Source organism: Cimex lectularius, unplaced genomic scaffold (assembly GCF_000648675.2).
Source record: "Cimex lectularius strain Harlan isolate CLEC.00 unplaced genomic scaffold, Clec_2.1 scaffold53, whole genome shotgun sequence".
Taxonomy (NCBI): domain Eukaryota; kingdom Metazoa; phylum Arthropoda; class Insecta; order Hemiptera; family Cimicidae; genus Cimex; species Cimex lectularius.
In genome coordinates, this window is record NW_019392659.1 from 1778014 (window position 1) to 1791870 (window position 13857).

The 13857-nt window shown below is 35.1% G+C and overlaps 1 protein-coding gene and 1 non-coding gene across 2 annotated transcripts in view; both read left to right on the top strand.

Moving 5' to 3' along the window:
* LOC106669076 (protein APCDD1-like) overlaps window positions 1-13857 on the top strand; it is a 653476-nt gene that overhangs the window by 613327 nt on the left and 26292 nt on the right. Inside the window, exon 6 of the mRNA XM_014398337.2 lies at window positions 8838-9006. Within this exon, the coding sequence (XP_014253823.1) occupies window positions 8838-9006 (169 nt within the window). The remainder of the gene's footprint in view (window positions 1-8837; window positions 9007-13857) is intronic.
* Trnan-guu lies at window positions 3452-3524 on the top strand. The gene has a single exon. It is a non-coding gene; the product is annotated as a tRNA-Asn (tRNA).

The following is a 13857-nucleotide window of genomic DNA, read 5'->3' on the forward strand; positions in this document are numbered from 1 at the left end:
GCTGGCCGTTAGGGCGTAGGTAACCAACATGGCAGCCATGAATTGAACAACTGGTTTTTGTTTACACGCACTTTTATTCTTAAATAAGCATTAATTAAATCAGACCAATACATTTGTTTTGTTAATTTCTGACCTGTCCCTATACGCTCATTCATAATAGATACATCCCCTATCCTATAAAGTTGTACACTGTATGTACACATGTATATATTATACAAATGCATGTAAGATGTGAAAAAATGAATTCATACAATGACAGAAATTAAAGACTTAATCAAAGTATTTGTGTGTAGATGTGTCATTACTGTGTGTCGAGTTGAGAGGGCCAGTGAGATATTAATATTTTTTGTTTATATACGCTGGATTTTGAAGGAGTGGGGAAGGAAGTAAGGATAGAAAACATTTTTTTAAAAGGAGTCGGCATCTTTGAGTTAAACGGACCCGAAAATGGGAAAAATGGGTAATGGTTCCGCCTGATTTCAGGATTTATGGCTAATCAGCTAATATGATTTTGTTTAGAGACGGGTTTTGCTATGTTTTAGTTATGAACGGTTAGGAAAGGGGTAAGGCTTGGTTGGATTTCGTTAGATTGAGTTGGGATTTTGAGTAGGAACGTGTAGTTATGGAAGGTTAGGTTAAGGATAATGTTAGGATTTCGATTAGAGTTAGATTTTGTTACGATTGAGTTATGGAATTATAAGTTTGGCAAGGGATAGGTTTAGGATTTTCTTTAGAGACGAGTTCGGTTAAGTTTTAGGTATGAACGGTTAGTGTTTGGTTAGATTAAGTTGGGATTTTGGGTAAGGACTTGTTTGCCCAGGTTTAGTTATGGAAGAGCATGTTAAATATAAAGTTAGAATTTTGATTAAAGTTGGAATTGGTAACGTTTTAGTTATGGAGGTTTAAGTTATTGTTAGGTTAGGATTATGGTTATGGACGGGGTAGGTTATGGTTTTTGAGTTTAAGGTATACGAGTTAGTTTACTTATCATTGATTCAAATGTTTCTCCGTGGAACAGTGAAAAATGTGAATGCGAAATGCGAGTTTATTTTCATTGTTCACTCTAGGACTAGATGCCTTATCGTCTGTTTGCTCACTTCACCTGTTTTAATGTGAAATTCGGCAAAGTGTGCGGGTTTGTGGATTCATTGTTACCATTTCCCATGTGGCCATTTCTATTCCTTGACATTTCCGGGGGTGCGACACTGCTTCATCTCAAGATCAAAAGTAATAAATCGTTTCGCATCTGACAAATTTCTTCGAGTTTTTTCACCCAGTTACACTCGTACTTCCCTCAACACTGCTCCCCGAGGACACTTGTCAGCCTAGGCTGATAAGCACTCTGCTGAGGGATTAGGGAGCCAGTCGGTCTCTATGCTATCGTTGTTTAGGACTACGTCGAGAATTGAGATGTGAGATAGTAGAAAGAGCTTGCTCGGAATGGTTAGTTCGAGAAAAAAGACTAGAGAAGGAACGGGGGACGTGTTCCGCCGTTATCTACGTCTGTCAGTGTCATTGGTAGATTAAATCTTACTTTTTTATTCTTCCGATCGACATCCGTTATCATTAGCCCTTTTATTTTTTAATTTTTGAATGGTGTAAATTTATACTTAGTGTAAGTTTTCTGTTCTCACTTATGAATCGCAATGTCAGTGTGGTTAAATGATCGTATATGTACTTCAAGTCTGCCTTTTATTTCTCGTTCTGTTCGTTCCAAGGATTTTGCTACACATTTGCCTAGTATAGCGTGTTCCGCTTTTATTGTAAAGTGGGTTGGCTTTTTTAAGGTGTTGTCTTAATAATATTCTGATTTTGTGTTCTATTCGGTTTTTATTGATATAATTTGTTTTCTTATTTCACTTTAGTCAATAATCCATTATATTTCTTGGTCCGATTGACCAAATAACTACTTTCAATTAATTAATCATTATGTAAGATATTGGTCGTGATAAAAAAGTCAGCGTCACGAGCGGGAATCGAACCCACGACCTTCGGCTCAATACGCCGCTGCTCTAGCACTTGAGCTATCGTGACCTCGATCCACTCGGACACTAACTTCCCATCACAACCCCACCTCTCGAATTTGCCCTCCTATTTGTCATTGTTTAAGTGTCCTATAATCAGGATTCGATTCTCGGAGATAAATGAAATTGCCACGGAGGGCTTTAGTGAAGTTGTACATCGTTTTACTTATTAAATCCGTTATATTTCGTGGTCCTGTTGACAAAATAACATCTTTCAAAAAATTAATCTTTATGTAAAGTATTGGTTGAGATAAACCACCAATAAGATAATGTTTACATACTGGCATTTTGTATCAATAATTTGCGTCGCCTTATATATATCTTCTGGTGTTAGTTTTGTGGATATCTCCAGCTGTAGTTTGTTGTCAATTTTAGTGATTTTAGATCAAGGAAATTTATACTGTTATTGTTTTCTAGTTCTGCCAGGAATGGTATGCTTAAGGTAAGATTTAAGGAGTTCAAGGTTTTCGGTTTGTGATTTCTTTTGCTCATGTTTTTCGCTTCTAATATGGTATGTATTTCATCACCCTGTTATGTGTTTTGCCATACTTTCGGAGAATTAAGTCTATTAATAGTTTTAGTAAAAATGGTATGTCTGCAGTTCGATTACTTTTTCCTATTCTGTCTTTCTTTGTATATTCTCATCCAATAGTATGCTGCCATTGTGACCTTAGTTTTTCATAATCTATCAGGGCTAGATCTCGTATCAAGCTTTTTATGTTTTACTACAGTGTAAAGTACTATTAACTACTTTATACTTAATAATGGTGTTTAGTGACCGTTACTTGATGATTATTTGAAGGTCGTGAGTTAGGGTCTGATGTGACGTAGGTTTTAGGAAAATATTTTCTTTATCGTGCCAACGTTTCGATGATTAAATTCACTAATTTCGTGGTCCGCTTGACCAATTAATATCTTTCAATTAATTAAGGTTTTTAGTTGAGATAAAAAGTCAGTGTCACGAGCGGGTTTCGAACCCACGATCTTCGGCTTGATACGCCACTGCTCTACCAGTTGAGCTATCGTGACCTCGATTCACTCTGACACTAACTTCCCATCTCAACCCCACCTTTTGACTTTTCCCTCGTTTTAGCCATTTTTCAAATGTCATGTAATCGGATTGGATTCTCGGGGATAAATGAAATGGCCACGGAGAGCTTTAGTGAAGTAAACTTCATTTTAAATCATTTCACTAATTTCATGGTCCGCTTGACCAATTAATTGTAATATATTGATTGGTTAAGCGGACCACGAAATTAGTGAATGTAATGATTTAAAATGAAGTATACTTCACTAAAACTCTCCGTGGACATTTCTTTTGTCGTCGAGAATCCAATCCGATTACACGACATTTGAAAAATGGCAAAAAGGAGGGAAAAGTCAAAAGGTGGGGTTGAGATGGGAAGTTAGTGTCAGAGTGAATCGAGGTCACGATAGCTCAAGTGGTGGAGCAGCGGCGTGTTAAGCCATAGATCGTGGGTTCGAATCCCGCTCGTGACAGTGACTTTTTTATCTTAACGAAAAATCTTAATTAATTGTTTCGATCATTACTGAGATCATCTTCACGGCTCAAAGTGCTTGTTTTCGTGGTGAGAGTGCCTGTTTTGTCTGAACCCTGAAGATGATCTCAATAAAGATCGAAACGTTGACACGATAAAGAAAATGTTTAGCTAAAACCTAAGTCACACCAGACCGCATCTCCCGACCTCCAAATAATTTATGCTTAATGGTAGTAAATGTAATATAAAAATATAGAAATTTTCATTAATTTTACATTAATTGTTTATAGTTATTATTATTAGGAGTGAGAAATATGATAAAACTTACTCTTAGATAGCAACGTGTATTGTTGGTTTAGTTTTTGGTAAGCGAAGGTAAGAAGATTAAACTTGTTTTACGGTATCACCAGAATCTAAACGTAAATTATGGCTATTGCATTCTATAATCTTGGCCAGGCTTTCCCAAGGGAGTCTGCGATAACGTTACAGTTCCGACTGCAATATTCAATCCGAGTTTCGTTTTCTTGCGCACCGAATATTGAATTCGTAAACACGAGTTATCGGAAAATGCATCTTTGATTTGGTGAGAAAATGAAAGCCTGGGTGGAAAGGCGGTGCTGTTGAAAAAAGGGAAGATACGGCCCAACAAAAGAATGTTTGATAGCACTGTTTATGAGGATGCAAAGAGGAGGGGAACGGTGGAATTGCTAGGTTGTACCAACTGAGGTCGAACGGGGTAAAACCGACTGGAGGGAAAATGCCTTCACCTGAATTTTCGACGGACTTAAATAAACAGAGAATAATGTCGAATAAACACGACAAAAAATAACACGGGCTTCCATCAAAGGAAATTATTTTCCAGTATGTAATAAAAAAAAAATACATTTAGTCTTTCATTGTGTATCATGTCACAAATATTTGCCATTGCTTTTATCATTTTCTAGGCATTTTTTTCTTTTAAAATATTCCGATTTAATAAATATTAGTCGAAAAAACATTTGAGGCCAAATTTTAAAACAACACCTAGTCGCAGAAAGGGTAATTCAAACTATTCAAATGAACCTCACTACCAAATATTTTTGTTTAGAGAAAAAATGTTATTTTAATTTTCTTTGATTAAAACGATAATGGGGGATTTGTTTTTAATCAACATCAATCCTAAAAGCATCAAATTCAAATCCCTCCTTAAAATAGATTCAAGATTTTAAACACAATTATTTGCAACATCCATAATTCAAAACCTCTTAGCTCATGATTTCCTAACAGCGTCTTGATATTACTATTAATCCTATATAATAATATTCCAAAGACCCACCGTTCTTCAGCACTATGGTCAGATCTGTCTGGTCCGATGAAAGAGGAACTTAAGTTTATCTTTTCTTTATTTTTTTATATAGTTATTATTTTATATAACATTTATTATTATACTTTTTTTTAATAACAGGGACTGGAGGAGTTCCCTCCTGAGCACTACGGCTGAGCTGTACAGCTTATTGAACTTTATTCCTGGCTCCATATTTCCATATTGGGGGGGGGCTCGCAAAACAAAAGTGAACTTGAGCCCCCGTTGTACCTGTGTTCTTCCATCGAAAAAATTCATTTTTGAAGGGGGTTGGGACCAAATTCAGGGTCGCTGAAATCCGATCCCGCTCCTTCCATTGATGAGTGCCGTGTCAATTTCATTCAATTGCTGCCACCGGTCCCCTTAAGCGGCAGAAAAAGTCTAGAGGTGACGGTGGGGATCGAACCTACGACCGCGGGATCGACTAACCGAAAGTCTGACGCCTTAACCACTCGGCTACCACGGCCCCCATTATACATAGTATTATATATATTATTATATAAAAAACTACTTTAATATTTAGTATTATGTATAGTTTTATATAGTTAAGTATTGGTACATGGGGTGGAACCAGTCATTGTTACTTAAATCCATTAATCCCAACTCAAAATTCTTTTTTGAGAAATATTCTTTCTAAACCTTTTAGATTTAATACCAATCAACTATATGACATTTTTCAGGTTCTATAATGTAAACAATTGTTTTTAAAATGTTCTTGTACGTATGACTTTAAATGCTGTTTTTAGGTTTCTTTATAATCAAAAATTAATTTAAAAAAATGTAATTCTTATTGTGATTTCAAAAAATTAAATACTGTAAAAATGACGGCAATTATGGTATTTTTAATTTCTATTTTATCTTTATTTCAATTAATTACATTTTATTTTATTTTTGTTTTCTCTCTTCATTATTTTGTTTTTTCGTTCATTTATTTGGTCATGTACACCTTCTCAGTCCTTTTGATCTAATTTTTAGCAATTTTGTTCACTGACAGACAACTGATGAAATTAAATCCAAAAATCTGTTTAAAAAATCTTTTCCAATTTTTGACATAATACATATTTGAGATTGTCTATATGCTTTTTACCGTTTTGTATTAAAAAATAAGTGAACATAATGCAACCTCCATTATATTTAGTGGTCTATTGATCAAATTACTTATTTTAATTAATTATTCTTTTTCAGTTATGTTTTTGGATGAAATGAAAAAGCTAGTACCGGAGCGGGATTCGTACCCAAGACCTTCAGCTAAATACGACGCTGCTCTACCGCTTGAGCTATCGTTACTTCGATCCGCTCACTCGTTGAACTCCATTTCAACCAAAAACCTTGCATGAAAAGATTAATTAATTTAAGAAGTAATTTGATCAATACACCACTAAATATAATGGATTTACTAAGAAAAACGAATTATGACTTCACTAACAGGTCCCCGTGACCACTTCATATGTCGCCTCATTACAAGACATTTGAAAAACGGCCAAAAAAAGGGAAAAGTCGAACGGTTGTTGGTTGAGATGAGGCGTTGTTCTGGATATTTAGCCGAAGGTCGTGGGTTCGAATCCCACTCGTGGCACAAGCTTTTGAATTTAAACCATGAACCTTACAAAAAACGATTAATTAATTGGTATAATGTGGCCTGTTTTTTCAAAAGATTAAATACTTTTAAAATTCCTAACAGTGTAAATGCAAATTTTGGTATTTTTCTTTTAGGTTTTGCAGCTTTTTGCGCAAAAACCTGTGGTTTGTTAGGAGCTGCATCCATTCTTTATTTATTGGCTGCTAAGTCAATTGTCTTTGTTACAGTATATTCGTATTTACGCTGTAACGACCTTGTTTTGTTTTCATTGCGCATTATTTTTCCTTTGCCATGTGTGCCATGTAGCGTCTCGAATACCGTCTTTGAGAGGGTCGAAAAGAATTTCCAATTGAACCTCTTATTTCTTTTTAACTGTGCTTCCTTTTATCCAATGCCACAATACTAACATAATGAGATTGCCTTCTTCCGGAAATAAGGTTCGAACGGCCAAGGCGTTCCACATTTACAGACAATCCTTGGCCGGAAGTGGCTTAGATCCACATTTACAGACGAGGGCGTTGTCCTGACGATTCGAATTGCTTCCTGGAACTTTTTTTATACACATATGTAACATTAACCGTTCCCCGGTCTCGCTCGGGTAGTACGAAAATTTGAATAATAGCAAATTTATCATTTCTATCGAAACTTTATTTATTGATTCACATTTGGTTTATTACACATTTTTTGATCACCGTCTGCTATCATTCTTCTATCTAAAACATTCTTCCCTCTTATTTACACCTTTGTCCTGGTTATTTATAAATCGGTTTAGCGAAAGATAGTTTAAAATGGAATGGTAATGTTTTAAATATAAAAGGCAAATCCGTTGGAATTTTTGGAATCCCCCCTGAATTTAACTCTGTTAAGTCCTGTTAGATCGAGAAAAATGATGACGTAGACATGTAAGAATCGGCCAGTTAACATTGCTCGATCTAGCAGGCCAAGGCCAATGTTGGATGTTAGGTCGAAAATATAGTCATATTGCTATCCGTCAGAGCGTAGGTAACCAACATGGCAGCCATGAATTTAACAGCTGTTTTTTGTTTGCACATATATTTTTATTCTTATATACGCATTAATTAAATCAGACCAATACATTTCTTTTGTTAATTTTGTGACCTGTGCTTATACTCTCAGTCATAATAGATACATTCCATACCCGAAATTTTTGTAGGCTGTTATTCGTTAGGATACAAGTTAGGTATGTCGGTACGAATTGAAGCTTGTCATTTGTTAGTACTTTTCGAGTGCATATATAGCATTTTGATTGAAAGTGTTGATTAATTTTTCTTTTTTATTAACTTTGGCATCTTACAATTTAACACAAAACAAAACCATAACAAACAACAACAAACCTTCAAGGACTATTATAGCTTTATTTTTGGTACTACGAATCGGCACGAGCAGCAGTGCTGAAAAATTAACGTTTAACATGCTATGATAAGAAGGGGGCGGTCACGATCTTTCTCGACATTTCTCTATTCAAGATAACACCTTACAAACATGGGAATACCCATACTATTCAAGAAATTCTTTGAGAATTCCGGAAATTCTTTTGAAATTATCTACAAAGGGCAAAAAAATTACAGGGAAAAACGAAAGTAACAACACCCATAATTTTTTCCGAATTTCTTAAATTTTTCATTCACTTGGGTATTCCGGTGCGACATAATGGGCACTTCTCCTCCTGCTTCACTTTTCTCATGAAGTTACATTGAACTGCTTTGATTTATTGACATACAATTTCACATTTTAACTTGATACTGAAATAATCACATGACAAAACTATGTATAAGTCATTTTTATGATAAGGAACGCGTCCAAAATATTTGATCAAAATCAGACTAGTAGGTTACGAGATTATCTTTTACATTCAAATGAACTTTCTCTCTTTACCATATTGGAGAGATTTAAATATAAACAAATGTTTGTTACAAACCTGCCTTTATACAAAAAAAACAAGAAATAAGATTAGTAATAAATGTAATCATAATTATAATTACTTCGTGCCGTTTCAGTATTCAATTTTTCTTTTATTTTATCAAAACGAGTTTCTATTCTTTGCCCACGTCTTTGCATTTCTCTCCTTTTCGTCAGACCATGTTGCTTTGATATTTTGGAGTTTTTGCTTGTGTTTTTCTTTCACTGAGCTTAAAATTACGTCTTAAATTAGAGTGCCCGATTAATCACTAATATTCCTTTGAACATTTCAAACTTGAACAAAAACAGCCTGACTCTTTTAGGCCATTATTTCCCTTTAAGACTAAAAGGTTCTCTTTAATTAGCCCAGTAGCACAGTTGAAAACGTTGAAATAGAAATCTAAAGATTCCTTTTCATTACTAAACTTGCCAATCACTTTGAAGTAATTTCGGCTTTATTATTATTGTTTCAGATTGCTGAATGCGAGGTTTGCCTACAGATCGAAAGATCCAGCAATCGGGCACCGCCCATTCTGACAGCACCACCGCGACTCCATCCTTTCATGAGTGGTGAATGGGTCTCGACAAGGTGCGAAACTCGCCCGATGGGGCTCTTCCTCCGACGGCGACTCAGGGTATCAGGTAATTTTTCTAAATGATTTGACATTTTAATGATTTAAAAAAAACATCAACTATTAGAAAAGCGCATTTTATTTTTATCTGTAGAAATTTATGTTAATGAGTAACATTAAAATAGTAGGTAGTTATTAACCATAGTTCCTAGTCCAAAGAAGAAATATTAAGCAAATACATTTAGTCTTTTCTGCCTCGATAATAACAAATTTAGATATAATAAGAGGAAAAAATGCTAAAATAAAATTAAAATGTAGTGAATTTGGCGTAAAATAATTATTTCTGGTATATAATTGAACCAGAATCACATTTTACACGTTGTCTATAATGGGCCATTTATTGCAAAAGCCATACCGAGATACTGATTATTCAAAATTAATGTAAAGTGGTTAATTCGTCTATCTACTTCGGAAATACTGGCGTTAAAAGAAGATCTGGTACCCCGGAATACTTTATAAACATGTTTTAATTAATTAAGGTTTTAGTTGAGATAAAAAAGCCAGTGTCACGAGCGGGATCGAACCCACGATCTTCGGCTCACTACTTCCCTGCTCTACCACTTGAGCTATCGTGACCTCGATCCATTCGGACACTAAATTCCCATCTCAACCCCACTTTTGAATGACCTCGACCTCCTTTTTTGCCAGTTTTCAAAAGATGGGGTTGAGAATCGTGCTCGTGACACTGACTTTTTTACCTCAAGTAAAAACCTTAATTAATTAAAAGATATTAATTGATCAAGCGGACCACGAAAACTAGTGAATTTATAAACATGAACGATTTCTACCGAATCTTTATATCTTTATCCTGGGCCTGTGTTACTTAGCTTACTGACCGTAGCTTCAGAGTGAGGTCCCGGTGTTAGACTATGCATGCGTCCCTCAACAAAATATTTTTAGTCCCGTCATTGTCATATATACTTTTATAACAGTGCTAACTATATTCCCAATAACATCATTACCAAAATGTCCGTATGGTATTGCAAACTTCTCTTCTAACCTGCATCTTATCCAAACGATATCCAACATTCAAGAATACCTTGAGTTTATCAGTGGTACAAATTAGGGATGAGCATCGATAAAAACAACGAACTATCGATTAAACATCGGAACTTCATCATCGATTGTGGTATGACCATCGACTCTGTAGACTTCACATCGATGGTTTTTTGAGAATTCATTACTCAAACCATGAATTATTTTCATACGCATACATTATTTTTATGTGCAACTTTAGAAACATGAGCGAATTTTCCAAACTTCGCCATTTCTGAACCTTTATTAGGAACTTGATTAATAAATTATTAAATCAATTAGGTTTCGTGGTCCGATTGACCAAATAAATCTATTCAATTAATTAATCTTTTTATGTCACCCAATACCTTACTTAAAGTTTAATTAATTAAAATTAATAAATTATGTTTATTTGGGTAATAAAATCTATTAGGAATTATTTTTGCCTTTGGCTTCATCTATAGTTGTATATAGATATCTCGGTCCCTTTTAAATAAAAGATGTCTATTGTGAAAGTATTTTGTGCCTGTGAATTTTATTCAAAATACCTAGCTGTTTTTCTTCGATACTTTGGAAAAAATTCCATAATATACCCAAGCCCATTCCGTCCCTTGCTTAAAAAAAGGTAATGATTTAACACGTACGTAACTAAAATCAACCATATCCTTAATTTATTAGAATTAATGTCTCCAAATTTTACAATGAAACACTACCACAACTTCTACGGAATGCAATTAGAAAAACGCAGATTAAAAGCCAATTTACCCTCTAAGCGATTTCTGGTTTTCCAAATAAGCTGTCCAGGATTGGAAAATAAACGTTCAGAAAGAACATATGTGCCAGTAAGCAAAAAATTGAAGAACTGACAGGTTCTGATAGGCCACTTTCATATCAGAAGAATACGGGTCATTCCCTATTCACAAATTTGGAAATTAGGAAAAAGTTTATATAACATCGACATCCAAAAATTGATGCTCAAAAAACATCGCACATACCATCATGTTGAAAACGTCGAACATCGGTCGCCTACCATCGATGTTCATCACTTGATCTGCCTAGTTTTGCTGTTTTCAGTGTTTTCATATGTATATAAGAAGTTAATATCCATTAAATATGTATAATTACTGTCGTTCATGCAAACAAATTTTAATATTAGCTTTTAAATTCAAGATGAAATCCGTTCCTGTTACCGCAAATTTCACAAAACCCTCCCAACCACCGTAAATCAGCACATCAGAAACCTCGCATCCAGACGAATACCCTGGAACCCTCCTCGCCGGCTGAAGAGACAATGGCCGCGAGATCAATTAGGAAAAACAGAAAAACTTTATAAAAATCGACAGCACAATCGGTGGCCAAACAACATCGCACAGTAACATCGATGTTGAAAACATCGAACATCGGTAGCCTACCATCGATGTTTTCTGAACATCGACCATCGATGCTCATCCCTAGTGCAAAGTGGAAGACAAGACTGAAGAAAAGTACAAAAACAGTCATACAATCAACTGAAACGTTGATAATTGAACAAAAACGAAACGGCTTCAATTCGAATCAGGTCCGTTGTACTGTACGTAGACAGTGTAGTGGTATGGAATCCCCACACAAGGCTTAAGAAACTTACTATTACTTAACAGTAGGCTTAACAACTTGGAAGACATAGGACTGAAATCAATCGTGACAAACAAAACATTACTGCAACCAGCTTGAACATGCTGAGAACACAAGGAGTACGTCAAGCCTTCCAATATGCAGTGCGTCCAATCCTCCTTATCCTCAGACAAATTGTCAAGGCTCTTTATTACGTCTCTAAACACAGAATTCACCACAATCCTTTTGGCAACCAACTGAGCCGATCTCGATTCCGAAAGTTCTGCGCCATCTTCTCAATACATTCCAAACGCCTATTATTACCCAACCCTAAAATCCACCAAGTTTCAGCGGGAGGAACCACTTTTGTCCTGTGTGTTTGAATTCCTCAAACTGTATTCCTAGTATTATTCATAAATCGTGAGATGCGGTCTGGTGTGATGTAGGTTTCAGAAAAACATTTTCGATCTTTATTGAGATCATCTTCACGGACTGGGATTTACAAACATTGTTTACATTTAACAAATACAGATAGGAAAAAAGTGAATATATACAATGCAAAATTATTTTTTCTATTCAATCAAAGTATTTCTACTCACTCAAAGTGTTTGTCTTCTGTGTAATTGTGCCATTCTTGCATTTGTATTCCTATTAGCTAAATCTGTTATCATCATATTAGTCTGAGTACCGCTACAGTTGGAAGGTTTAGTATCATCACTACGCCATATTTACGAGGAGATAAAACATTTAGGCTTAGTTGTTTGGTTACAACGTGTCTCGGTTCCAAGTTTGAAAGACAGCAATTGAAAGACCTCATAGGTCTAAGGTACGAGTATTCCAGCATTATACTGCAAATTATAACCATTAATATATTCAATTAATGATTAAAGGTGTCCTTCCTTGTAATTGAAGATTTCAAGATGATTTTTTATGAACCTTTAAAATTATTTACTTTTTATTAATCTAGGATGATGTGAAACGATTTTTAATTGTTATCTACTGATCCCCCGTAGCACCACTCTTGTCTCTAGTTGAAAAATTTCTCATGCACTTTTTAGCCTGTTTTCTGAACTTTGTTAAGAAGAAAGTAGGACATTGCCCGGAAGGAACGCTCGACAAGAAAGGGTGAGTGGAAAGGAAACTCCATCCTTCTATTTGTCTGAAAGCTTTTGTTTTCAAACTGGCTGTCGTAGGCTCAGCAAGTGTTAAACTTGCCTGTAAGACCCGTCCTAGTTGTTGACTGACGTAGTAGAAGATCGAAGTTAATTAGTCGATGGTACATAGAACCGGTTTTCTCCTCATTGAAACGTCTTGATTCAAATTACGCACTGTATTCATTTACATTAAAAAACAAGATAAACAATTTTTTTCCTTCGTTTGATTTTTTCATTTTGACGTAGTAGTGAATTACCCAGTTTAAACAATTATTTCCAACTTCTGCTGAAAGTTTTCTTAGAAGATTTTAGTTTGTTTCATCAAGTAAAGAATTCTTCTCGATTATGTGGTATCGGGGTCTACATTGCTTAACATTGATTTTCTAATTACCGTACTTTTTTTTTCTAGCTATTGATGGAAAGTTGGCTAGAATAAGCTTTGTTGTCTCTAACTCCTATAGACTTTTGGTATCAAAAACTAAAACTATAACAATTAACATTAGGGAAAAAATTAACTTAAATAATAAATCCATTGTATTTCGTGGTCCGCTTGACCAATTAATATCATTCAGTTAATTAAGGTTTGTAGTTGAGATAAAAAAGTCAGTGTCAAGAGCGGGATTCTAACCCACGACCTTGGCTGAATACGCCGCTGCTCTACCACTTGAGCTAACGTGACTTCGATCCACTCGGACACTAACTTCCCACCTCTACCCAACCTTTCGAATTTTCCCTCCTTTTTCCCATTTTTCAAATGTCGTGTGATCTCTTGATTCTCGGCTACAAATGAACTGGCCACGGAGAGCTTTAGTGAATATATACTTCATTTAACCTATTAAATCCATTAATTTTCGTGGTCCGATTGCCAAATGACATCTTTCAATTAATTAACCTTTATGTAAGGTATTGGTTGGAATGAAAACGTTAGTGTCACGGACGGGATTTGAACCCACGACCTTCGGCTAACAAATTTTAACATAACTTAAAAATTTATTAAATCCATTATATTTGGTGGTCTATTGACCAAATTACTTCTTTCAATAAATTAATTTTTTTATGTAAAGGATGCAATGAAAAAGTTAGTGTCACGATCGAGATTCGAA